Below are 26,285 nucleotides of genomic sequence, written 5' to 3' on the forward strand. Positions count from 1 at the left end.
GGTTAAGGAACAATTTCAGTCGCAATAAAATACATGTTGTATAATTTACAGTATATTTTGTACGTTAAATATGTTAAAGCAAGTGAGAACAAAGCTGCAACATGTGTTAAGTAAAAAATGCAGTGAAAAAATCATCAAGAAATGTTACACATTTATAATCCAGATATGATTTAAATATAATAGCAAATACACAACATGCTTATTAACAATATAATTTTCTTTCAGCATTAAGTAAGCACCAGACCAGCTCTTGACAACTCACCAGATGGCCTAAAGATTTGGAAACATTCACTAAAAATGTATCTATTGCGGTATGTCACAATAAGATATTATATGAATATAAAGAGACAAAAATATATGAGCAATAAGATCGGTCTTCGACCTAAGCAAAACACAAATATTAAACATCAAAACAAAAAAAATACTACACAAAGACAAAAAATCTGATGTGACATGGAAAGAGTTTCTGTATCAAAGATATGAAAAGAAACAAAATGTACTGAAGATACAATGGGTCTTGTTTGTAGGCAAAATGGGTTGAAAGTTTTGCACCTCTGACGGGAGCCATGTCGTTTTTATTTAACTTAAGGAATATTCATAGCAGATGTTGTTGCTTTTGAAATTGGATACTAATAGTTACGTATTAGCTAAATTCTTGGTGTTAAATAATTTCCAAGAAGTTAGTAACAGCAAAAAGGTTAGTAACAACAGGTAAAGCAATACCGGCCCAAAGCTTCATTTAGTCATCCTATTGAGAATGCCTAATTAATACCTTTCTGGGGAGCAGCAACCAATGGAACAAATGGAACTGCCTGTGGTTTTGCAACTTCTTCCGCTTTAAGTTGCTCCAGTTTCTTCTGCTCTGGTTTCTTTGTTTCATCAGGAACTTTAGAGAATATTTATGTTGTTTTGGCATCAAATTTTAAGTAAATAGACACACTACCATACAGAAGGTTCTCATATTTCAGAAGCCAGACAAAGACAAACCAACGTATCATAAAATACCTCTGACATTACCACACAAAATATGTAACATTTAGTACATACAAAAGACGAGTGAATACCTGTGGAAGGGGGGGCCTCAGGTTTCTTTGCTGGTGCAGGCTTTGGTTCTGGTTCAACCTGAACTGGTAGTTTAGGTTTAGGTTCAGGCACAACCTGAGCTGCTGGTGCAGGCTTTGGTTCAGGTTCAACCTGAGCTGGAGGTCTGGCTTTAGTTTCTGGTGTTACAGGTGGTTTTGGTTCAAGACTCACATATGATGTAGGTTCAGGTACATCTTCAGACAACAGAATATGCATTTATTAGTTCAAAGCAAGGCAAAGTCCTTGCGACAAGAGCTTAAGCCATGAGAACATCAACAGTCATAACTAGTTGAAGACTGAATTTTGTATAACACAACAAAGCTGATACAACACTGACCACCACTGACATTTTTTTGGACATAAATAGGTCACAAAAGAGCAATCTAAATTACAAAAAGAATGAAGAGAATATAAAAAATAAAATCACTGACACAAAAGAAACAAGAATCCAAAACAGAGAACAGACCCATATAAAACATATGGAGAACACAAGACATATCAACAAAGGTAATATAGCATATGTAATATAGAAGCACTATTAAAAAGCATGTACCTTTTTTAGGAGTAACCTGATCTTTTTCAGGAATGGAAGGAATAGCAGCACCCTGGGGAACAGGCTTCTTGACCTCTTCATATTCTTTTGTTTGTAAAATATATACATAAAAAGATATTTCTGATTACAATGTTCACAAACTACTGCAATCATACAGAAGTAACATAGAACACTAAATATTTAGAAAATATACAGGACAGAGACAGTAGAAAGGGTGGAAATTCAATCAGAACTTCAATAAGAAAACATACATGCAAATACAATACAAATAACAAAAAAGATTTCAAACAGAATATAAACACAGGAACATTAGAATCACAGAAAACAGGCATTTAAAATAAGACAAAAACAAATAACATTTATGAATGTACCTTTTGGCTCAAGGCGGTCTCTTTGTTCAGGAACAACTACTGCAGTGATTTCTTCTTGAACAGGCACCCTGGTTACAGGTACTTAAAAATATAATTCCACATAAGTTTCGGCTTATTAGACAAAATTAAAATCAAAAACTATACATGTACTGACACATCATTTGAAAAGAAGCATCACAATAAGAATCTCAAACAAAATAACAAAATAATTAAAGAAAAATCACATTACAGTGAAAAGACATAAGACAGAGAAATTTATGCAAATACCTTTTGAGGGTACCTCAGGCACAGACGGAACGGCGGTTTCAAGCTCTGGTTTCTTTGGAACCTCAGGAACTTCAACAACATTTGCTTAATTAGACAAGTTGCAACAAAGCTTATGTTAAGGTAAGCATCCATGCACAAGCCTGTTTAAATTAAGTGTTTTATCAGCCTCTTGGCATGTAAAACAACCCACAAAGAAAAAGCAGCACAGATTTCAAAGCAGAAGACAGAGTTTTACAATAAACAATAAATTTATTCAACAAAAGAAAAAAAGAGAATATCAGATTTGCAAAGATGTTAAATATCTGTTAAATGAGAGGCTGCTGACAGCAACTTGGAATAAATATGTAGCTATTATCCATGACTGACAGAAGCAGTTATTCTACAATACCTTTGATTGGCGCTTCTTTTCTCTCTCCTACTTCAGCCCTTGGAACTGTTTCCTCAATAGGTATTCTTGGTGCTGATAAAACAATAACAGTTTTCATTGAATTATGGACAAATATTCATACAAAATGCTGTTCAGAACAATTAGCTCACAAACAAGGGAGAAAGAAAACAAAACCTGAGGAATGTAAAGTAAAATGTAACACATACCAAATAAATTACATTTCATGATGGATTACACATAATGGACAAAACACACACAAGAACACAATAAGACAATAAACCATGAAACGTAACAATATAAATGAGGGAATGACGACTTTTGACAAAAATAGACACTGTTAATATGACCACAAGGACAAGCTGATTTAGATGACACATTTTTATTATACCTTGAATTGCAGAGAATTCCTGAATTACTCTTTCTTCTTTAACTGTCCAGCTTTCAAACTCTAACGCAAAGTAACAATTCAAGATAAATACATTCAAATCAAAAACCAAAAGCCAAAAATAGAGACTTGGGAATATTGGTGAGCGAACATTTTTTTTAGGTATGTAAAAGAGCTCAAATAGCAGTTAGCTGAAACTGTTTGATGTCCTTGTAAAAACTTTATTCAAAAAATGTTATTCAAAAAATAGATGATTATTAGGTTGACCACCGCAAGCATTTTAGTAGAAGTAGTTTTAAAAATCCAAGATGATACTTAGATGAACAAAAAAAAAGATTGTCCAAAGACATGCAATTAAGCTGGCTGACATTTCAAAATTGCTCACAGTGTATGATTGTGTGTATGTATGTGCCACGTGATGGTTCTTGTGTTGGGTGTACCACAGTCTTCTGTCCTTTACTATCTGGAACAGGCTCCATGCCCCCTCACAATTATGATCAGAATAAGTGGTTAGAAGATGGATGGATGAATGAATGAATGGATAAATAGTTGGACTGATGATTGTTGTTATGGATTACTGCCATTAATAATGAATATTATTTATAGGGTGTTTTTTTCAATCAGTTTACCTCTAACTTCTGTCTTCTCTTCATAATAATCAAAAGAAGCCTCAACTTTAATAGAAAAGACATCCTCGTGAGTTTTTCTGCATATTATCAATAAAATCATTATAATGTAAATCTAAGCGTAGAGATTATGTTTCTTATTCACATTGAGTTATTGCCAATTCATTAACTACATTTCCAATTCTTACCTTTAGAGGTGACTGTAGATGACACCTCAGGAACTTGTATAGTTGAATCATGGATATCTGAGAGAAGTTAAATTTATATTAACTAAAGGAGTAAACCCAAGGTCTACATGTAATTTTAGAGAATTTATTCAAACACTATGTAATCTTAACTTTTAGAGGTTTCCTATCTGAACTAAGAATACTCACCATAGGAAACCCTTTCTACCTCAATGTCTGTGAAAGAGGGAGGTAAAATGTTATGTCACAGCATCTGAACCAGTAACAGTATATAACGACACAGAACACTGCCCAGCTCACATTGGTACAGACCTTTGCTGGACAGGTAAAGTTCAGCAGTGCTTTTAGCTTCACCTTTTGGCTCCAACCTCACAATCACAGAATACACGCCTAAAAGATTACCAATGAAGAAGACTGAGTTTATCGGAATACTGTTTATCGAGAATATTTATTGGAATTCCGAATAGCTATCTGACTTAACCGAACACACCTTCATCTTCTGAAGTAACGCTGCGGATGGTCATAAAGTAACGGCGACCTTCACTTCGAAAGCTGTACTTTGGACTCTCTTTGAGTTCCCATGTGCCTTTGTACCACGTAACAATAGCTTTGTCAAAGGAGACTTCACATTCAAAGGTGGCGGACTGATGTTCGTTCACCACAATGTTCTGGATACGCTTGGTGAAATGGATTTTGGTAGCTAAAACAGATAATCGGGTTTTATTAGGATGATACCTTGTTGACTATACCAAAATCTTATTTTTCATCTATTCACTTCATTTGATATAAAAAGAATGAAAAATGTATAGAATGCAATTGAAAAAAGAAACCGAACTGCCATTTTGACCAGTAAAAAAATCTGATCATCAGCAAATGAGAAGACAGATCAGAAGAGCATTCAAAAAAAAAAGATCCACATACATTTATGTAGAGTATTAAAAAAGAAAAATTGCAGAATAGAAGAGCAAAAAAAGAAATAACATATAAAAGAGGTTAGTGTACTCCTTAAAACACAGTATTAGTATGCTCACCTTTATGTGACATACAAAGCCTATGGAATACAAACCTTTCACCTAAACATCTGCAATGATGGTAATAATATCAGGCAAAGGATGCCTTCAAATTTTTTAATCTTCAAATATAATGTGTCTGCCTCTGGATCTTGCCAGCTTTAGAATTTTTCAATCTGTTCTGGAGTAATGCAAGCATTTCTAAGCCTCCACTTTTCAATATTTGGAATATAAATGTATTTCCTTACCAGTTACAGGTTTCAGGTGTTCCTCAACTTCACCTGCTTTGGGGAAAAAGAGAGTAGGGAAATCTAACTAATGTTCTATATAAATGTTATAAATTCATGGAATACATAAATTAATGGATTCTACAAAAAGTAGAAGTGACAGAGGACACTTACCCACAACGGCTAATTTGGCACTGGAAATGTGTGGGCCACACACAATGCGGTAATTTCCCTCATCAGTAGACTGACAGTTCTTGATTTTCAATAAGTGACGGTCACCTACAATGCTGATTTCATATTTTTCATTGGTGTCAAGCTTCTGAGTTCCTTTATACCAAGACAGACGGATCTCAGGGAAGTTGATCTTGATTTCACACTCAAACACTGCCTCCTTGTTTATGACTGTGGTTTGGTCTGTGATGTCCTTCAACACCGTGATAGGCTGCAAAAAAAACATAACCTTATATGACCTTTCATAAAGAACTACACAGCACACAAAAATAAAAATTTATTTTAATAAATAAATTGGATGGTGGAGGCATGGTGGTGCAGTGGTTAGCACTGTTGCCTCACACCTCTGGAACCCAGGTTCGAGTCTCCGCCTGGATCACATGTGTGTGGAGTTTGCGGTTTGGAAAATGGATGGATGGATGGAAAATGGATGGTTTATAACAAACATCATTAGGATTTATTTATAGTAAAACTATAAAAACTTCCACAACAGTTTCCACAAAAGCTTTGCAGCTTAAAGAATTTCCTAAAAAAGTGTGCAACTAATTACTTCCATGCAAATATCCCATCCATCCATCCATCCATTTTCCAAACCGCTTATCCTACTGGGTCGCGGGGGGTCCGGAGCCTATCCCGGAAGCTATGGGCACGAGGCAGGGAACAACCGAGAATGGGAGGCCAGCCCATCACAGGGCACACTCACACAGCATTCACTCACACATGCACACCTACGGGCAATTTAACAACTCCAGTTAGCCTCAGCATGTTTTTGGACAGTGGGGGGAAACCCAGAGGAAACCCCACGACGACATGGGGAGAACATGCAAACTCCGCACACATGTGACCCAGACGGAGACTCGAACCCGGGTTCCAGAGGTGTGAGGCAACAGTGCTAACCACTGCACCACCATGCCGCCCCCATGCAAATATATATTAATAAATTTCTTTAATCACAATAAATTTGTTTGTACACGGTCAGAAAAAAAGAGTACAGCCCTGGTACAGTTTTGTTCTCCAAGGTACAAACAAGATTAATGTAATGGTACAAAAATGTTCCTCAGAGTCTGTTTCTGTACCTTAAAAGCTACATTTGCCTATAGCTTGGGTATTGTTAACATGCCCTTTAGGGCACATCCACAAAGACAAGTAATTGTACCCTCGAAGGTACAAATTGGCACTTTTTTCTGACATTGTATGAAATATATTTTAAAACTTTCGCCTGTCTTACCTCTGTCTGTTCCATTCTGGTTTGCAACTCCGACACCAGTTTTTCCAAATCCTCGTCTGATTTCCTTCTTTCTAGTTCAGCTTCCTGAATCCAAAAAATATTCATAGAATTCCCATTTGAAGAGGTCTCTTAAATTCTGGTTAATATTTTATAAAAGCATTTTAAAATTAAATTTACTCTCATGTACCTTTGTATCAATATTTTGTAGGAAGTAGGAAATACAAAATAATACAGTACAGTACTCAGTAAAATTCTCTCACCGCTCTTCCAGTTTCATGTTCTTTCTCCTTCTTTAGAAACTCAATAGCCTGAAGGAGACCACGGAAGTCTGTAATTCCATACATGCGGGCATATTTCTCATATTCTTTTGGATCTACGTTTCTCAGTAGCTCAACAATATCAATCTCTTGGGTTTCCTTTGGACTCTTCTGCTTCGATGGAGTTCTATTAAAAAGGAGAGTTAGTCAAGTGCATTTCTGGAGCGACAGTTTAAACTTGCTAAACTTTTCTAAAGGAGAAATAGCCTGATTTTTGAAAAAGCAACAAATTATCATTATAGCACACTTACTTCTTCAGTTTAGCTCTCAAGTCTCCTTCAAGCAGTGTGGTCTCTTTCTTTTCTTCAACTTTCAAATCTGTGCTACATTCAATTTCTCCATGCTTGTTGGATGCAACACATCTGTACTGCCCAGAGTCTGATTTGGTCAATGCTTGGATTTCCAGCTTGGCATCCTGTCCTTTTTGTTCAACAGTGATGCGACCACCATGCGTGATCTGCCTCCACTTACCTTTCATCCATTTCACATTAGGAATTGGATCACCACCAACTTTGGCAAAGAACGTTGCTGTGCCCTCTGGATATAATGACATGATAAGAAAGAGAATAAGAGAGAGCTTCATTGTACCCTCAATCTGGATTCCCATATTGTAGAGCTAATTGTAGGTTTATCTTTATTAGAAACACAGAAGTTCCTTACTTTCAGAAGCAGTAAGACTCTTGGGTTCATCAATGAAGAATAAGTTGTCCAATTTCTTAACAGGCTTTGCAGCTGCTGGGGCTGCTTCTACAGCTGCTGGTGCTCCTGCTTTATCTAAATAAAAACATCATTTTTTGTTGAATTTTAATGTGTATGCAAAAGACAAATAAAGAGACTAGAATGAAAAAAATAAAGTACAGAGGATCAAAATGCAGATACATTTAAACAAAGGACATACACATCAGAATAGCTCTTCCCGCACCCAACCCAACCTGGAGAGCACACAGTGAAGCCTGCAATGGTGTTTCCTGCTGTAGAGAGCAGTTGGACTTTCCTTGTAAGATCTACTTGCCCCTACTTCACCATTTGTTGCATAAGATTAAATCAAAAACATTGATGGAATGTATGTAAAGGTTTCTTCATACCCTGTCAGTGCACTGAAAAACCTAGTGGATATGTTTTTAAAAATCTCCTAATGCCATAGCTCCATTGAGGGAAATTTGTCATTAGTCTAGTTAATCAAAATGCATTTGCATTGATAATTTATAACTTTTGGGCTAAGTGGATATTAGAAGATGTCAGTATCCTGAATAACCATAGTGAGCATCCATAATGAAGAACAATGGGCCATCATGTATAGCTAAAAATATTTCTTTAAATTCTTTCCAGCCTTATTCCAATTTTAAAACATTAATGGAGAGAAACAGAAAAAATTACTGTGTTTGAAGAAGGCTTACATTTATGGAAACGAGATGGTCTTTTTGGATTTCTTTAAGAATATAAGTGGCACAATATAAATAGCAAAGAATTTACAGCATTTCCCTAGCTTTGAAACAAGTAAACATGCAAAATGTTTAGTAATACAGGTATCAGTATGTCTATCAATAAACTGTAAAATGTCAATATTAATTTCCTTGGTTACGTTTCTTATTTTAACAGTTCCTCCACAGGAAGGAAAATGAGAGGGAAAGGAGAAAGAAATCATTTTTGAAACAAAGTTTTTGACTTGAAAGTATGAAAAAGAATTACTGCTTTGAGATGACAAATTACTCTGGCAGTTGTTGAAAAGACAACAGTATGTTTCCATCATATCAGTGCAAAAGAAATATAATTCCCCTTTTATATCACTGATGATTTTTAAAGCATAAACTTTTGATTCCTTATGATGAGAATCATGAAGAGGAAAAGCGTCTCTTTGCAAAAAACAAGAAAAACTGTAACATCCGTAAAAAAATAGCTACGTTTCATCTCTAAAATAGCTTTGCCCAAATGCCCAGTAAGGAGAGATAGCAGTTATGTCAATGTGGAGTTACGTACCCATATTTATATAATGTGTGAGATTTGTTTTATAATTAATACTAAATAAAAAAGGGGAAGTGTTACTATTTCTCACCCTTCTTTAATCAGAATCTTTATTATCATTGTACAAATACAACGAAATTGACTTTAAAGTAAATTCTGAAAAAATTTAAATTACAAATAATGTTTAGAACTGATTATATATGGTACCTTTTACAGTCACTTTGGACTTGCAGAATTCACTTCCAGCATCATTGGTGGCCTTGCACAGATAATCACCAGCATCTGGTTTAGATGCAGAGCTTATTTCCAATGTAGCTGTGCCATCAACAAAAGTAATCCTAGTCTTAGCAGAAGATGTTATCTCTTTCCTGTCCTTCATCCATTGGATATTCATTGGTAGCGATCCCCGAACATGACAGCTCAGATGCAGCTTCTCACCCTCATTAACTGATAATGGTTTGAGGGGCTGATCAAACACAGGGGACATCTTACGTTCTATATTGGGAGAGAAGAGTGGTAACTCCTTAATATACATTTCTAAGAAAATCACTCTAAGAAAAACATTAGGAGATAAAAGAGGGTGAGAACAATTGACCAAAGAATTGAGTAAGAAATAAGGAAAAATTGCAAAATTAAATAAAACCAATCAGTGGAATTCCATTACATAGTACAAAACAAAACAACCCTACCTGTTATAGCAAGAGACACCTGATAGGAGGCTGTGCCAGCTTCATTGGAGGCTTGGCAAGTATAAGTGCCACGGTCAGAGAGCTGAGCTCTCTTAACACTCAGCAGAGCTATGTTATTCTTGAAGGAAATTTCATAACTGTCAGAGCTGTAGATTTCACTGCCGTCCTTGTACCAGCTAATGCTTATGGGCTGGGATCCAGACACACGTCCTTCCAGCTTCACAAGGTTCCCCTCAGAGTCCTCGATACTTTCAGAAGGCTTTTTTGTGAATGACGGTGGAGTTTTGCGCTCTGGAAAGGAAATAAGTAAGTCTGATTGCACGCATAAAACATAAAAAAAGAAAATCAAGGAAAGTTGAGAAGAAACGCATCAAAGGCAAATGAAAATGCATTACTACAATGAAATTTAAAAAAATAAGAGCTATCCAACCACATGACGTGTCAGAAAGAGTGCACCAGTATAAAATACCTTTTACAGAAACTTGAGTGCTACAAGTGTCCTTCCCAATATCATTGCTAGCATGACAATAATACTGGCCAGAATCTGCTTTATCCGCCTTCAAAATTGTCAGATGTGGTGTGTTATCCACGCACGAAATTTTATAATTTCCTGCTGCACGAATATCTTTATTATCCTTTGACCAAGTCACTTTAATTGGTAAGGATCCCGTCATGTGACATTCAAGGTCCACACTGTCTCCCACAGAAACTTCCACAGGCTGCAGCTTTTTATCAAAGACTGGAGGATATCTTGGCTCTAAAAGTTAATTGGAAGAGCAACCATGTGTAAATATGCATCAAAGAAGAGATCTGACTACTGAAGAGTTCCATTTCAAATTTAAACAAACCTTGCAGTGTGAGCTTTGCTCTACAAGATGCTGTTCCAACACTATTGGTAGCAACACAGGTATATTCACCAGAATGTTTCATTTCACCTCTGGATATTGTTAGAACAGCAGTATTATCATCAAAAGACATTGAGTATTCATCATTTTCCTTCAAAGGTTCACCATCTTTAAGCCAAGAAACCTCCAAAGGAGAAGACCCTGCAATACGGCACTCAAATTTAGCAGGCTGGCCTTCAGTCTGCTGCAGACTCATTATTTTCTTGGGAAAAGAAGGTGGTGTTTTAACATCTGAAATAGAATTAAAATTGAACAAACAGAGTTTATATTGGTCATGATTTGTAAAAAATACATTGTAAAAGGAAATAAAGATTTTATTATGGAAGTTTCACCTTGTACTGATAAACGACAACTTGAGGATGCTGATCCAATGCTATTTTCTGCTTTACATGTATATTCATCAGCATCAGTTTTGGCAGCTTTACTTAATTTCAAAGAGGCAATGCCTCTAGTAAACTCTATTTTACAAGCAGCAGAGGATCGCAGTTTTCCATCTGCCTTAAACCAGGAAACCTTTATTTCAGGTGTGCCTCCAATATGACATTTCAAACAAACTGTATCTCCTGCAGTCACATCCATTGGTTCCAACTTTTCAATAAAGTAAGGGGGTTCTGAAGCAAAAATGCACAACTGATGTTAACAGAAATTCAATTGTTTCAGAAAAGTAGTTATTTTAATCAAAGAAAAAGGAACCAACCTAATATAGAGACTTGGGCATGACATGAATCACTTCCCACTTCATTAAAAACTTGACAGGAATATTTCCCACTGTCATCTTTGTCAGTGTTGAGACACTCCAATATGCAGGAGCTCTCTGTGGTTGTAATGTTATATTTATAAGAGGAAAAGATCTCGTTATCATCCTTAAACCATTTTACTTGTATTTCCGGGCTTCCAGCATATGCACACTCAAGCAACAACATTTTTCCTATTTCAACTGCAAGATCCTTTAGTTTCTTCACAAAATATGCAGGTTCTAAATTAAACAAGAAGAGAAGTAATTAGATCATTGTGAATGGAAATGTTGAACCTTCCGAAGACAAAATGAGACATTACAAACTTCATTTGAAAAAAGAATAATGTTTACCAACCTTTTACAAAAAGGTTAACAGAGCAATCATCCATGCCAGCATCATTGCTGACCTGACATGTGTAATCTCCAGCATGGGATTTGGCTATTTGAAACAGTTCAAGAGTGGCTGTTTCACCCCGTAAGGCAATTGCACAACCTTTACCAGATACAATTTCAGCACTACCTCTGAACCATTTCAGTTTTAGTGGTGCACTTCCTTTTACAGTGGCTGAAAAAATAACGTTTGTGCCAGGTAGCACTTCCACATTTTGTGGTTTTTCAATAAATGAGGGAGGTTCTAAAAAAAGAGAAAGCATTTTCATAATGTAGAAAATTTTCTCTCTTCTGTAAAATTCCAACAGATGAAATATGTTGCATAAATGTAGAATACTGCAAAAAACATTACAATTAAATTTTTACTGACCTCTGACAAATAAAGAGGCACTGGTCTCACTGGTCCCAGCTGAATTTACAGCTCTACACAAATACATCCCAGAATCTGACAGCTTAAGACTGGGTAGGTTTAGCAGGCAGGTGCTGTCAGAGAATGTAACTTCATGGTTTGGTCCACTTATTATCTCTTTTCCATCATGAAACCAAGAAATGGTTAAAGGTTGTGATCCTGAGACTTTACAGTCCACCTGACCAGGTTTACCAAGTATCATTCGAGTATCATTCAATTTTCGTATAAATGTGGGTGGTAAAATTTTATCTGTTAAAAAAGATTTTAAGTAAAGATGAGGTCAAAGGAACACTACAGTAAATGCAATAATGAAGAACAGGACAATATGTGAAGAATGTTGACTGACCTAGGACAGTAAGATATGTTTTGCAAGTATCACTACCAACTTCATTTGAAACTTCAAATGTATATTCTCCAGTATCTTTAGTTTCTGCTGACAGAATCTTCAGAGTGGAAATCATTTTTGAAAAGGTAATTTTGTATTTTTGTCCAGAGGATAACTCTGCACCATCCCTAAACCATTTTGGTTTCAGCTCTGGTGTTCCAGCTACTGTAAATTGCAATATAGCTGTGTCACACGCTGTGACACTGAATGACTCTAGTTTATCCAGAATTGAAGCTGGTTCTGTAAAGAGGGAAAAAGCATGTTTATATTAGGAACATATCAAAACCCAATCTCAAAACATTATCACAACTGCCCTAAGCATTTACCAACCTAGAACAGTCAATTTTGCGATTGACTCCACTGATCCAGCATCATTTTTAACCTGGCAAATGTATTTGCCAGAAGACAAAACATCAGTCTTAAAGATTCTCAAAGTAATCTGGTTGTCCTCAAAGGAAATCTTGTGGTTTTCACCATCTCTCAAAACATTATCTTTATCTCGCACCCAAGAGATAGTCATTGGTTGGGAACCTTTGACAGATGCAGCAAACATTGCTTCTTCACCACAAATGACTGAGAGATTAGACAATTTCTTCACAAACACAGGTGGTTCTACATAAAAGAGAAAATAAATATTAGACACCTGACAATGAAAAAAAGCATGTTAAACTGAAAATGGACACCTTTTGTTTAACATCCAGGATTACTAACCTCTAAGCTTAACTGTGCCAGTACATGTTGCACTCCCGACATTGTTTGATGCTTTACACTGATATTCACCAACATCAAAAGCATCCAGATTCAGAATATGAAGAGTAATAGAGCAACCCTCATTTACAAACTTGTACTTTCTACTGTCCTTAAGGGTTTTTTTGTCTTTATACCATGTTATCTCAAAGGGTGCTGTGCCAAGAAGTTCACATTCTAGACTGACATTCCTGCCCTTCACACCATCCACAGGCTGGGGTTCTTTGAGGAAAGATGGTGGTTCTAAAAAAAAAAAGATTATATTATTAAATAAGCACTAGACACTGAACAAAAGTCAGCACAAGTTACAGAGTAAATAAAAACAAGAATACATAGAGTTATTTAGAAAAAAAGGCAGCACTTTATATTAATTGCTCCTTCATGATGCATTCAAAGAGCATGCATAAACAGCATGTAAGTATGGCTTTAATATACACTAATAAACATTATATAATAATAACAAACATACTTGGTTGTTATATATAAAATTGAAATTTGATGGAATTGTATCATATTTCATGGCAACTATATTATGAAAAATAATTATATTTCAATGATTTGTATCCATTAATATTTTCCAAAGCGATAAATGCTAATTATTGTACATCTCATAAAAATAATATTAAATTCTTTCTAAGGCCTTGTCCACACGTACACGGGTATTTTAAAACACATTCGATGCATTTTGGCCTTTTGTCCACATGCAAACGGTACTTGGTCTGTAACTGAAAATGGAGTTTTTGTAAAACCCAGTCCAGAGTGAAGAGTTTCAGAAACTCCATTTTCAGTGTCAACATGTAGACAGGGAAACAAAGTTTTTGGCTTGTAGCATCAGATTGTGTGCCCTTGTCTACTTTACTTGACGTCAGATTGTTCACCGTTTACATTAGCTGTTTTTAGCCTAGCAGAATTGGTAATAAGGCGTCTGACTTAACGGTAAAGCCATGTTGGCCAAAGTTATATCTCCCCCTTTTGTTTTGGGCATGTGCTTTTATGTGGAGGGAGATTTTTTGTTAATAACAGAGGAGAAAAACACAGTTTTTTAAAATACCCATGTACATGTGGACCACGCCTAAGGGATAATTATTTACATAGATAATTAGATTTATATACCTTTAATGGTGAGTGTAGTGCTACAACTGATACTCCCAGCATCATTCTGAACCTCACATGTGTAGACTCCACTGTCCTCAAGTTTTGTGGTGGGAATCTCAAGAACTGCCAATGAGTCTACAAATGACATGTTGCAGTTTCCACCTGCAGCAATAATATTTTCATTCTTGTACCAGAATATGCGAAGTAAGGGAGAGCCAGTTACTTTGCATTCAAGAATCACTGGTTCATCTTGCTTCACAATCTTTGTTGGTGGAAGTTTCAGCACAAATTTGGGAGGTTCTGCAAAGCCAAAACATTGATTTTAGAAAGATAAATATTGTGAAAAATATGAACTGCAACAAGAGTCTGATAATAAGAGTCAATATATGAGAAGAAATGCATGTGACTGCTTTCTGATGAAATGTTTAGTGCTGCTAAAAAAGAGCCAAATAAGCAGTCAACCAAAAAGACACATATGGAAAAGAATTGGTAATGTTTATATGAAGATGCCTGAGCGAAAAAAGAGAAGAGCCCAACCTTTCACTGTTAGTTCGACCGTACATCTTTCTGTACCAGCATCATTGCTAACTTGACAAACATAAATTCCACTTTGAGAGACTTGAACAGCAAAAAGATCCAAGAAGCAGGACAAGCCTTCCAGTCCAGTAAAACATGAAGGTCCAGTTATCAATTCGGTTTCTTCTTTGAACCACTTTACTATAAATGGAGGCGTTCCTTTCAGAGTACTTTTAAAACGCACAGAAGAGTTAGGAAGCACAGCTTGGGACTCTGGTTTCAACATGAAGCTTGGTGGCTCTAAAATTCATTGGAAAAGGAAAACAGCATACTAAGATGGTGACCACAGAATTTCAAACGAAAAAGAAGAATTTTGATGATTATTATTTTTCTCTGACCTTTCACCATCAGCAAACCCTGGCATTCACAGAATCCTGCTTTGTTTGTTAATTTACAAATATATTCTCCACCATCAGCCTTCTCTAGCTGATCTATCTCCAGAGAAACAGTGTTTTCTTCTTGAGCAAGCTTGTATCTTGTTTTACCAGTAATGATAATACCATCTTTTTGCCATTCCACAGATATTGGAAGTGAACCAGAAAATCGGCAAAGAATTTTCACATAAGATCCCAAAACTTCTTGCATTTCCCTTAAGGGCTTCAGGAATGATGGAGCAATAAGTTGTTCTGATTAAAAAAAAAACAAAAACAACAATAAGACTTTTCAACTTCAACTACATAATCATCCCCATCTATAAAAATGTGCACCAACCTAGTACAACCAAAGTAACTTTGCAACTAGAAACTCCAAAATCATTGGTCACTTCAAATGTATAATCGCCTCCATCTTCAATCCGTGCCGATTGTATCTTAAGACAACTGACATTATTCACAAAGCTGAGCTTTTGATATCTGCTGGATGTAATCTCTTTGTTGTCTTTCAGCCACTTGACTTTCAGTTCAGGTGTGCCAGATACTTTACAGTCCAAACTGACTGGATCGCCAGCCGTCACATTTACTGTCTCTGGCTTTTCTGTAATCTGCGGTGGTTCTAAAACACAGTAAAATAAAAGGTAAAGAATTTGAAGACTTCTAAAGATGCTTAAAACTCTTCAAAGAAAATAAAAACACAAACCTTGCACTACTAGAGTTGCAAAACTCTTCTCTTGTCCCGCTTCATTTGATACCTGACAGGTGTACCTTCCACCATAACTAGTCTCTGAGACTGCAATTCTTAGAGAGGCTACATTGCCCTCAAACTTCCTTTCAATATTAGCATCCTCTATAATCCAGTCCTCATCTTTTTGCCACTGGACGGTCAGTGGAGGTGATCCCACGACAACACAGTGAAATTCAGCTATTTTTCCCAGGACAATGGCAATATTTTCAATCTTCTCCACAAATGATGGTGGCTCTGACATTTCGTAATGAAAAAACAAAGTTAAATATTCTTAACAATGACAAAGAACCCATTATTTTTCTATAATACCATTACTAACCTTTCATAGTCAGCACAGTGGCGCAGGAACATCTTCCAACTTCATTTGCCACAGTGCACTGATATTCACCAACATCTAATGCTTCACATTTGAATATTTCCAAGATCACAAAACCATTATTCTGTGAAACTATATGTCTTTTGTTAGAAATTATTTCTTTAGCATCCTTTTTCCAAGTCACCTCAAATGGAGGTGTGCCTGTCACTTGGCATGTAAGAGACACATCATAGCCAATTACAAATTCAAGAGGTGTTAATTCCTTTATGAAAGCCGGGGGCTCTGTAATAAAATTATAATAATAATTAAAACCATTATTGATATTATAAATGATAAGTATATTATTGACAATGTAAAAGGGTACTAGATACAGTATACTGCATGTTAACAGTAAATATGTTCTAACTACTGCAGAAATCTAAACTATATGTACTGACCTTTCACTTTCAACTCCATACTGCAACTCTCACTGCCAGCTTCATTACGTGCCTCACAGAAATACACTCCACTGTCTTTTATATCTGCATTGAACATCTCCAGGATAGCTAAGGAGTTATCGAAGGACATCTGAAACTTCTCACTGGGACTAATCTCATTTCCATCTCTAAACCAGGTGATATATATTTCAGGAGTGCCAACTACTTGGCAGTCAAATTTCTTAGTTTCTCCTAGTTTAATCACAGCGGTGCTCTCAGGCTTTCGGATAAATTTTGGAGGCTCTGAAAGCAACACACAAGTATTTCAATAAGTGTACAAGGCATTTAAAATATACAAATGACAATATGATAAAGTAAAAATGAACCTTTTACGAAGAGTGATGCTTTACAAACTTCAGAGCCAATATCATTACTGATTTCACAAAAGTATTCTCCAGAGTCTGATGTCTTTGCAAAAAAGAGTTCCAGTAAACTTGAGCAATTATCCTTCTGAACAGAACAATGTGAGCTGGATAAAATTTCCTTATTGTCTTTAAACCACTTGATGGTCAGTGGGGTAGTGCCACTAAAAAATACACTGAACTGCACTCTTGTTCCAGGCAAGACATCCATTGACTCAGGCTTTTTGACAATACTTGGAGGTTCTAATAGTGAGCAAAACCAAAACAGATTATTTAACAAATAATCATTCAGCATACATGCTGTGAACAAAATGTGTTATCATAAGGATTACTGCAAATACATTAAATACTTTGCTACACACCTTTGACAAGCAATGCACCAGAGCTCTGGTCACTTCCAGCTTGGTTTTTGGCAATGCAGGTGTAACTGCCAGTATCAGAACTATCAAGACGGCTGATCTCCAGAAATGCTGTGTTTTCAAAGAATGTGCATTTGTGCTTGTCATCAGTCTCAATTTCTCTATTATCTTTGTACCAGGACACAGTTATTGGAAGGGAACCAGAAACAAGGCATTCCAGATGGGCGAATGACCCCTTAATGCTGTCTACTGCTTTCAGCTTTCTTGTAAAAGATGGTTTGATTATGTGATCTGCACAAAATAAAGGAAGATGCTTTTAGGAAATATCTCTTAGCTATGGCTTTGTAATATATATAAGAAACTGTACCAATTTTCCAATAAACTGACCCAAAACTGTAATCACAGCTTCACAAGTGCTGCTACCAACATCATTGGAGATCTCAAAGATGTATTCTCCACCATCACTCTTGTCAGCAGAGAGAATCTTTAAAGTAGAGTGTTTGTCTGTGCTGTGAACCTTGTATTTTTGCCCTGATTTCAACTCCCTCCCATCCTTTAACCACCGGCCTTTAAGGGTTTTAGTTCCTGAAAAGCTGCACTCCAGTGTGGCTGGATCCCCAGCTGTAACACTGACTGATTTGGCCTTTTCGATAATATTAGCTGGTTCTAGGGGCAAAATGCAATATTTTAAGAACCAACACAAAGGCAATTTATACTCATACAAGCTCAAAATAATTAAGTAAATAATACTCGCAACAAACCTTTAACAACCAATGAGGCAGAACATTTCTGACTTCCAGCTTCATTCTTTGCCAGACATATGTATTTTCCATCATGTTTTAGCTGCATATTTGTAATATGCAGCTTTCCAGTTTGATCCTCAAACGAAATTTTTACATTTTCATCTTCTTTCACCTCACGATCATCTTTTATCCACGAAACAGTGATTGGTAAAGATCCTTTCACAACACACTGCATAGTGATTTCATGGCCTACAACTGAACTCACGTTCTCTATCTTCTGGATAAAAGATGGAGGTTCTAGTACAAGAAAAATAAAACCATGATATAGATATATGTCCAATATGATCGAAAGGAACAATATTTCCCAAAGATGTAAAATCTAAACGTTATATACTAACCTTTCAGACTCACTTGACAATCACAGGAAGTCCTCCCTACTTCATTCGTAACAATGCACTGATATATTCCAGCATCTCCAACTTCACATTTTAAAATATGCAGACTAACAGTATCATCATGTAAGCTGATCTTATGTGTTTTGTCATTTCTCACAATTTTACTCTCTCTATACCACACAAACTCAAATGGAGATGACCCTGAAATTATTCCTTCCAATATGACATCAGATCCTTTTACAATTTCCTTTGATTCAATAGCCTTCACAAAAGCAGGTGGTTCTAAAGCAAAAAAGACAAAATATTCATAATGATTCCTTTGAATATCAGTGAAGTGTAAAAACTACTCAAATGATCCTCAGGGATTTTTTACAGACCTTTGATTGTAATTACACTGTTGCATCGGTCACTACCAGCTTCACTTGATGCTTCACAAACGTAATCCCCACTATCATCAATAGAGCAGTTAGCAATCTGCAGAGTAGCTACTGAGTTACTGAAGGCCATTTGATATTTGTCATCAGAACTAATTTCAACCTCATTCTTGAACCACTTGATACTGATGGTAGGGCTACCGATTACTCTGCATTCGAGGATCACTGCACTTCCACATGTTACCAGTTTAGCACTCTCAGGTGTCATTACAAACTTTGGTGGTTCTAAAAAAATAATAAAAAATTATAGTTATAAAAAGCCAAAACATTTTGCAATAAACAACAAACATATGAAATAAAACACAAGAGCAACATAGACAGAAATATGAGCAACAAAGGCAGAAACCAGGTAAAAGAAAGAAAGCACCTTTCACAAATAAGACGGCGGTGCAAGTCACTTTCCCGGCGTCATTGACCACCAGGCAAGTGTAATTATCTGAATCAGTGGGTTTCACTGAATGGAGTTCAATGAAACTTGAAGTTGACTCTTTCTTGATAAAACATGAGCCTCCGGTAAACATTTCTTTCTCCCCTTTAAACCACTTAATGGTAAAAGGGGATGTACCAGTAAAAGCACTGCGTAAGACCACAGTGGATCCTGGAATTACCTCCTCGGAATCAGGTTTTGTTATAAAGACAGGAGGCTCTGAATTTTATTGGAAGAGAAAAAATATATCGAATATTATTATTTACAGTAGTTTAAATACTTTTAAAAGTTTTTTTTATTATTTTTGATTTGTAAAAATTATTAAACACTAAAAAAGAGGGCATGAGGGTTTTTCAAACCTTTAACAAATAAAGCTCCACTGTTTTCTTTGCTTCCAGCTGTATTTGTTGCACGACAAGTATATAATCCAGCGTCAGTCTGTTGTAATTCAAAGATTTCCAAAGTAGCAGTGTTTTCCTTGACACTCATTTCATACTTTGCACTGGCTTTGATTTCAATCTCATCTTTGTACCATGAAATAGTGATGGGTTGCGATCCAGAAACCTTGCATTCCATGTGGACATTGGTGCCAACATTCCCATCAGTTTTTTTAAGATTTTTTATGAAGGAAGGTGGAATAATTCGATCTGTTCAACAAGAAGAAAATTAAGTACCTTCTCATCACCACAAATCTATGACCAAATAATTCAAGGAAATATTAACAAGCAAAGGAAATCCAGAACCAACCCAGGACAGTGACAGAACATGTGCACTGGTCTTTTCCAACACGATTTGCCACTTCCAAGGTGTATTCACAACTGTCTCCTTTTTCTGCCGTAAGAATTTTCAAAATGGCCACGTTATCCTTAAAAGTCATCTTATACTTCCGACTGGCTGTCACCTCCTTTCCGTCTCGGAACCACTTCACTTTGAGTTCTGGGCTTCCAGACAGAGTACACTCTAAACTTACTGGTTCTCCTGCAGTCACACTAATGGATTCTGTTTTTTCCACAATTCTTGCTGGTTCTAAAATGGAATTAAGTAGCTTTAGACCTGACATAATAAGACTGTGGATAAAATGCGCTGCAAGTTTTAAAATATCAACAAACCTTGAACAGACACAGTAGCTTCACACTGCTGTTTGCCAGCATCGTTTTCTGCTTGGCAAATGTATTTGCCACTATGGTTGATGTTTACAGTCTTGATAGCCAGAACTGCAACATTATTCTCAAATGTAATTACGACATTAGGATCATCATCAGTTAAAATTTCAGAATCTCTCATCCATTTGACTGTGATTGGAGATGAACCTTTAAGAGTTCCCTGAAGTCTAACAGAATTTCCCAAAATAGCAGAAGTATTTTCTATCTTCTTGGAGAATGATGGGGGTTCTAGACATAAAAGAACAGCAATTCTTAATATGCATATAGAGAATGCAAACACATATTCATACATGAAAATCTTTGATAGCTGAATCTTACTAACCTTTTAATTTACCACTTGATTTGCAGGAAATTTTACCAACATCATTTGATACAAAGCACTGATAATCCCCAATATCTGCACTTTCAAATGAATAAATCTCCAAAATCACTTTAGAATCATTAGAGATTATGTTATGCTTTTTGTCAGAAGAAATTGGTTTCTTATTTTTGCACCAGGTCACCTCAAATGGAGCTGTGCCAGTTACTTCACATTCAAATATAGCTGTAGATCCCTTAACTACTTCTACCATCTGCAATTCTTTTTTGAAGGAAGGAGGTTCTGAGAAACAAAAAAGACAACTCAATTGCATCCACATTTGATTTAAAGATTCTTTTAAATCAAAATGAGAATTAAGAGTAGCATTGCTACACACCTTTTACAGTTAAAACAGCGCTGCAGCTTTCACAGCCAGCATCATTTAACACTTCACATGTATAATTTCCACTATCTGTCACAATAAGATCTAAGATCTCTAGGACTGCTTGGCCATCCTTGAAGCTCATCTTGTGTTTCTCTCCGGGGCTGATTTCTTTGTCATTCATGAACCATGTTACATGTAGCTCTGGCGAGCCTTTAACAGTGCATTGCATTCGCCCCGTTATGCCATGTTTCCAGAGGATTTTGGGTTCCAGTCTCTTAAGAAAGGTTGGGGATTCTAACAAGAAGTATTAGAAAATGGTCATAATGCCATACGCAGTCATTTTCAGTTGAGAAATCATGACCCAGTGTCCAAAAATAAAAATAGTGATAAAAGAGACAAACAGTCAGATCAATATATATAAAAGATGGTAAAAGGCAGCATAAGAAGTATCCGTATTTATTTATTTTCTATTACTATACCACTATACCTAACGTTTCACACACCAAAGATTTAAGAGTTATTCTCCGGTTGTGCAGATCTGCTGCTTCACAAATACTGCACAAACACAGAAAATTAACTTTCAGCCTTACCTTGAACGCTTACTGTGGAAGAGCAGCTATCACTGCCCGCATCATTTGCAGCTGTACAGCTGTATTTCCCACTGTCTTTAAGCTTCGTATTAGAAATTTCAAGAGTGGCGACTTTGTCCTCAAAAGTAATTTTAAGATCCATGGAGTGATGCAGCTTCTTGCCATCCCTAGTCCAGGTGATGACCACTCCAGTATCTTCATCTACCTGACATTCAAGTCGCAATGGCTTCCCCAGAGCTACTGATGTTGATGTAAAGGTCTTTACAAAATGAGGCTTGTCAATTACCCTTAGTTCTGTGCAACACATGTCAGTTCCAACAACATTTGAGGCTTTACATTGGTAAGTCCCTTGATCAGAGAGAGCAAGTTTCACTATTTCAAGAGTGTGTCGGTTCTTCTCAGCAGAAATTTGGTAGTTTCCTCCCGAAGAGATAGCAACATTGTCTTTTTGCCAAACAATATTCATTGGAGATGAACCAGTAACTACACACTGAATTCTTGCTTGTTTTCCCACATATGAAGTCACTGGATCTGGCTTAGTAATAAAGACTGGTGGGAAAACTTCTACAAAAATTACAAAAAAATATATGTTAAATATACCGGCTACATACAATACAAGGGCATAACATGTTAAGATTACATGACTACACTGTTAAAGGTTGCCAGACAAATTCATATTCCTGTAAATAATAATAACCACACATATTCAATAACAATCACGGAAACAAATAAAACACCATTCATTCCACTTACCAGCTACACTCAGAGAAGCTGAACAGCTATCACTGCCATATTTGTTTGTAGCTTTGCAGGTGTATTCACCACTGTCGGCTTTAGTTGGACTCAAAAGCTCCATGGAGGAGGACAGGTGATGGCTGATGATCCTGCACTTGTCACTCTCTCTCATCTCACTGCCAGACTTGTACCACTTGAATTTTACATTGGGTGCCTCTTCAATCTCACATTCAAATCTGGCACGACTGCCGACGCTGATCTCCAGAGGTTGGATTTTGTGCCTAAAAACAGGTGGTACTGATTTGTGGTGATTAGGGAAAAAAGAAAAAAGAAACAAAATTAGCACAATTGTCAATGATTCTGTTAAATTGCATTTAATGGAGAGGTGATCAGCTGGATCAGTGATGATAGGATGGCAAACACTAGTAATCCAGGGAGTGACTGAAAAGAAATGGTGGAAAGGTTAAAAGGAAGAGAGCATCAAGGCAGTCAGAGTTTTTCAGTGAAATCCATGGGGTAAAGTGATGTCCAAAAAACATGCAAAACAATGCAAGAGATGGAAGATGAAGCATTTAAAGCGGTGATTTTTCAAGAAAAAAAAATAAAGTGAATGGTGGAAAATTAATTTCTGATGTTTATTTTTCACAGATATGGGGATGATACTGGAGTAAATCTTATTGATCATTAGTGATTAAAACTGAGGAAAGGTCAACACTGTACACACTTACTATACATGTGAAAAACCATTTCAGCATAAAAAAAGAGTATTTGAAAAATGAACCAAAGTTTGGATTTTTTAAATGGAGAGTCAAGAAATGTAAGTTAGTAATAAAATGGTATTTAATATTTAATGCCGGAAATAATTAGTTTTATAAAAAAAAATTGTCAGGCTTATATCCCTGATATCCAACCTCTTAAGAATACTGTGAGTTTTGATGATGTCGAGCTCTTGCCAGCCTTGTTCACAGCTTCACAGACATATTCTCCTTGGTGCTTCTCCTTGATAACCTTGTCAATTACTAGTGTGTAATTGTCATTGTCCTTATAACACTTGAACTCTTTGCCAGGTTTAACCAACTGTCCATTGAAATACCAGTTAACATTTGTAACAGATGTTACAATCACAGTGAAACTGACCATACTATGCTCCTCTACTTCAATGTCCTCTAGAAATGTTTCTATAACTGGAACGTCTTTTGTAATTCTTTCTGGGACTTCAGCTACAACAGTGTCTTTGAAAAACTCTGCACTATATTCTTGTACAACATTCGATTGATCTACTGGTATTTTTGGCAATGAAACATCAATGGAATGACGTGCTGTCCCAACATCTTTGTGGTGGCCTCTTGTAGTTAAAGCTTCAGTTTTCTGCCTTGTGATCTCTATAGATTTCTTACATTCAACTTTTGATTCAGCTCTCATCTCGCTCTTTGATGTGATGTCATGTGATTTATGAAGCACAGTAAGATCTTCAGCTTTGACAGTTTGAAAAGAAGCATGAGATTCAACCTTCAGTGCAGCAGATTGGAGTTTAGCTGCTGAAAATTTGTCAACCATTTCAGAAAATCCAACAGTATCTATCAAAGAAGACAGCATTTCTTTGGAAGATGTGCTGCTGACCCTCAGTCTTAGTGGCTTATCTATCTCCTTTATTCCAGGTTCTTCAGAGGTCAGGGTTGATTTATCATGATAGATCATAGAGTATAAAGTTGATTGAAGCTCATTTCTTAGATCAGCAGCCTGGGGATAATCACCATCAAATGCAACAGTAATTTCCAAAGGTGTGCTGCTTGTTGTGATAAGGTATGTGAACATTGCATATTTGGGTGCGTTGAGCATTTTAACTTCCTTTACCTCTACAACTTCCAAACTATTCACAACTTCAGCTAACAGCAATGGCTTTTCACATGCTACTGCAGACTGCAATGCATGTTTTAGCTGATGCTTTATGTTCAAGTTGAATGATTTTGAAGTAGGAATAATAAAGGTAAGCTCTTTTGGTAATGCTGTACTTTCCTGGGTCTCATGTACGGTAAGCACTTCCTTAGACTGTTTTGTACTACAAGCTCTGTTTGTCTCTGATTTATTTATTTCCTGAGATACTTCTCCAATTATTTCTTGTGTTTCTGCCATTATTACAGATTTTCTAACTGACTGTCCTTCCTGAATTTTGACAGCAAAATCTTGTTCGGCCGCTTCTAAAGCAACGCTACGTTCAGTTGAGATTGCTTTCTCCTCTATGTTAACTGGTTCAAAAGGAATGCAAGGCTCAACGTTTGCTTCACAGCTAAATTTCTCTACTACATTCAAAGTATTTGTGTGTCCCTCCTCTAAAGATTGACTGTCTTCTATGGTCATTAGGTGCATTAAGGCCCACTGATCCTCTTTTTGAACTAATGCACGCTGCTGTTTCACAACTGTGGTGAATGGGGTCTCCTTAGGCAGTTCCACTGGCTTTGAAATCACCTGGAGAATATTTTGAGGCTTTGGTTCCATTTTAAGTACAGAGCAAACCCCAGTTACTGACCCATCTATGTTTGTAGAATAGTCTGCTGTTAGCTTCCTTTTCTCTTCAATGCTTACTGCTTGTCTACGGACTCTCTCCTGTCTCTGTAATGCAATTTGTTCCTCAGGCTTTTCAACTGTAAGTATTTCCTCTTTAGCAAAAGCACACTCTGGGTGAACAGACTGAAGATGAAAAGGAGTAAGTGATTCTTTTGTAGGCTGAATGGAATATTGAATTTCCTTTGAAGAAAACTGTGATGACAGATCACAAGTAACTGAATTCTGTTCATTAGTAGTAACTGTATGCAACAGGATAGGCTGTTTTGTAATATCTGTTTGTTCAGCTATTGGTTTCTCGCAAATAATTCTGCCATCAGAGGGTAATGTACTCTGGTCTCTTATAACTTGTAAATGCATGATTTCTCTTTCTTCTTTTTGAGACTGCACAGTAAGTGTTTTTTCTAAATCTGGTAATTGTTTCATTTGCTCGGCCTGGATAATCTGCTTCTCTTCAGATACCAAACTTGACTTAAGAATGGCATCTTTACAAGGCACTGCTTTTGTTTCTGTCAATCTATGCATGTCAAATTTGTCCTCTTTTGATAACAAATGCTTAGTTTCAGAGACAGATGCTAGAACTGGCTTGAACATTTCTTTTACAACCGAAGACGGAATGGAAGTTTCAAAAGTGGACCATTCTGTAGAGTGTGCTTCAGACAATTCCTGCTTCTCTGTGGCTAAAGCAGAATATAATATTTTTACACCTTCTTTGACTCGGTAGCTTTGTTCAAACCCTGGCTTTGAAATGATTTCAGATTTTTCATCCACAATGGGTAACCTGGTTTCCACTTGATGACTGCTAACAACTTGTTTTGGCTCAGGAGCTGCCTGTATCTGTTCTCCTCTTCTGTCACCTAACAGCTCTGCCCTTACACTACTTAAGGTGGTAATTTCATCAGTAACTGCTGACATTATTTTTGAATGTTGTTCTTGAGCCATTTTTAATTCTATGACCTCAGGACTTTGAATGCGATCTGACTGCTGTTCTGTGAAACCTTGATTCTCCTGCACTTCAGAGGTGACAGAGGCCATATGAAGCTGCCTCACAGGAGCCATTATAGATGGAACAGGTTTAGAAGCCACAATTAATCTCTTTTCTTCTTTGTGAGATTGCAGCACTTCAACTTTGGGGGTGACCTTGTCTCTCTTCTGA

At 36.5% G+C, this 26,285-nt stretch overlaps 1 protein-coding gene across 1 annotated transcript in view; it reads right to left on the reverse strand.

Annotated features, from left to right (window-relative positions):
* Nucleotides 1-26,285, reverse strand: part of LOC125710145 (titin-like) — a 181,178-nt gene that overhangs the window by 107,894 nt on the left and 46,999 nt on the right. Inside the window, exons 41-90 of the mRNA XM_048979485.1 lie at nucleotides 22,586-22,864; nucleotides 21,833-22,396; nucleotides 21,255-21,536; nucleotides 20,882-21,160; nucleotides 20,506-20,787; nucleotides 20,144-20,422; nucleotides 19,756-20,043; nucleotides 19,337-19,615; nucleotides 18,913-19,194; nucleotides 18,539-18,817; nucleotides 18,159-18,437; nucleotides 17,785-18,063; nucleotides 17,401-17,688; nucleotides 17,003-17,281; nucleotides 16,638-16,919; nucleotides 16,204-16,482; nucleotides 15,840-16,118; nucleotides 15,477-15,755; nucleotides 15,104-15,391; nucleotides 14,727-15,005; nucleotides 14,208-14,489; nucleotides 13,059-13,337; nucleotides 12,678-12,959; nucleotides 12,309-12,587; nucleotides 11,924-12,211; nucleotides 11,519-11,797; nucleotides 11,125-11,403; nucleotides 10,760-11,038; nucleotides 10,371-10,658; nucleotides 9,992-10,279; nucleotides 9,523-9,813; nucleotides 9,041-9,328; nucleotides 7,532-7,645; nucleotides 7,123-7,408; nucleotides 6,815-6,998; nucleotides 6,555-6,638; nucleotides 5,270-5,537; nucleotides 5,117-5,152; nucleotides 4,349-4,558; nucleotides 4,171-4,248; nucleotides 4,048-4,074; nucleotides 3,862-3,918; nucleotides 3,677-3,721; nucleotides 3,051-3,110; nucleotides 2,663-2,734; nucleotides 2,275-2,343; nucleotides 2,008-2,088; nucleotides 1,637-1,720; nucleotides 1,065-1,277; nucleotides 773-886 (exon numbers count right to left, since the gene is read on the reverse strand). Of these exons, the coding sequence (XP_048835442.1) occupies nucleotides 773-886; nucleotides 1,065-1,277; nucleotides 1,637-1,720; nucleotides 2,008-2,088; nucleotides 2,275-2,343; nucleotides 2,663-2,734; nucleotides 3,051-3,110; nucleotides 3,677-3,721; nucleotides 3,862-3,918; nucleotides 4,048-4,074; nucleotides 4,171-4,248; nucleotides 4,349-4,558; nucleotides 5,117-5,152; nucleotides 5,270-5,537; nucleotides 6,555-6,638; nucleotides 6,815-6,998; nucleotides 7,123-7,408; nucleotides 7,532-7,645; nucleotides 9,041-9,328; nucleotides 9,523-9,813; nucleotides 9,992-10,279; nucleotides 10,371-10,658; nucleotides 10,760-11,038; nucleotides 11,125-11,403; nucleotides 11,519-11,797; nucleotides 11,924-12,211; nucleotides 12,309-12,587; nucleotides 12,678-12,959; nucleotides 13,059-13,337; nucleotides 14,208-14,489; nucleotides 14,727-15,005; nucleotides 15,104-15,391; nucleotides 15,477-15,755; nucleotides 15,840-16,118; nucleotides 16,204-16,482; nucleotides 16,638-16,919; nucleotides 17,003-17,281; nucleotides 17,401-17,688; nucleotides 17,785-18,063; nucleotides 18,159-18,437; nucleotides 18,539-18,817; nucleotides 18,913-19,194; nucleotides 19,337-19,615; nucleotides 19,756-20,043; nucleotides 20,144-20,422; nucleotides 20,506-20,787; nucleotides 20,882-21,160; nucleotides 21,255-21,536; nucleotides 21,833-22,396; nucleotides 22,586-22,864 (11,388 nt within the window). The remainder of the gene's footprint in view (nucleotides 1-772; nucleotides 887-1,064; nucleotides 1,278-1,636; nucleotides 1,721-2,007; nucleotides 2,089-2,274; nucleotides 2,344-2,662; nucleotides 2,735-3,050; nucleotides 3,111-3,676; nucleotides 3,722-3,861; nucleotides 3,919-4,047; nucleotides 4,075-4,170; nucleotides 4,249-4,348; nucleotides 4,559-5,116; nucleotides 5,153-5,269; nucleotides 5,538-6,554; nucleotides 6,639-6,814; nucleotides 6,999-7,122; nucleotides 7,409-7,531; nucleotides 7,646-9,040; nucleotides 9,329-9,522; nucleotides 9,814-9,991; nucleotides 10,280-10,370; nucleotides 10,659-10,759; nucleotides 11,039-11,124; nucleotides 11,404-11,518; nucleotides 11,798-11,923; nucleotides 12,212-12,308; nucleotides 12,588-12,677; nucleotides 12,960-13,058; nucleotides 13,338-14,207; nucleotides 14,490-14,726; nucleotides 15,006-15,103; nucleotides 15,392-15,476; nucleotides 15,756-15,839; nucleotides 16,119-16,203; nucleotides 16,483-16,637; nucleotides 16,920-17,002; nucleotides 17,282-17,400; nucleotides 17,689-17,784; nucleotides 18,064-18,158; nucleotides 18,438-18,538; nucleotides 18,818-18,912; nucleotides 19,195-19,336; nucleotides 19,616-19,755; nucleotides 20,044-20,143; nucleotides 20,423-20,505; nucleotides 20,788-20,881; nucleotides 21,161-21,254; nucleotides 21,537-21,832; nucleotides 22,397-22,585; nucleotides 22,865-26,285) is intronic.

The sequence above is a fragment of the Brienomyrus brachyistius genome, chromosome 16 (genome assembly GCF_023856365.1).
Source record: "Brienomyrus brachyistius isolate T26 chromosome 16, BBRACH_0.4, whole genome shotgun sequence".
In the NCBI taxonomy this organism is placed as follows: Eukaryota; Metazoa; Chordata; class Actinopteri; order Osteoglossiformes; family Mormyridae; genus Brienomyrus; species Brienomyrus brachyistius.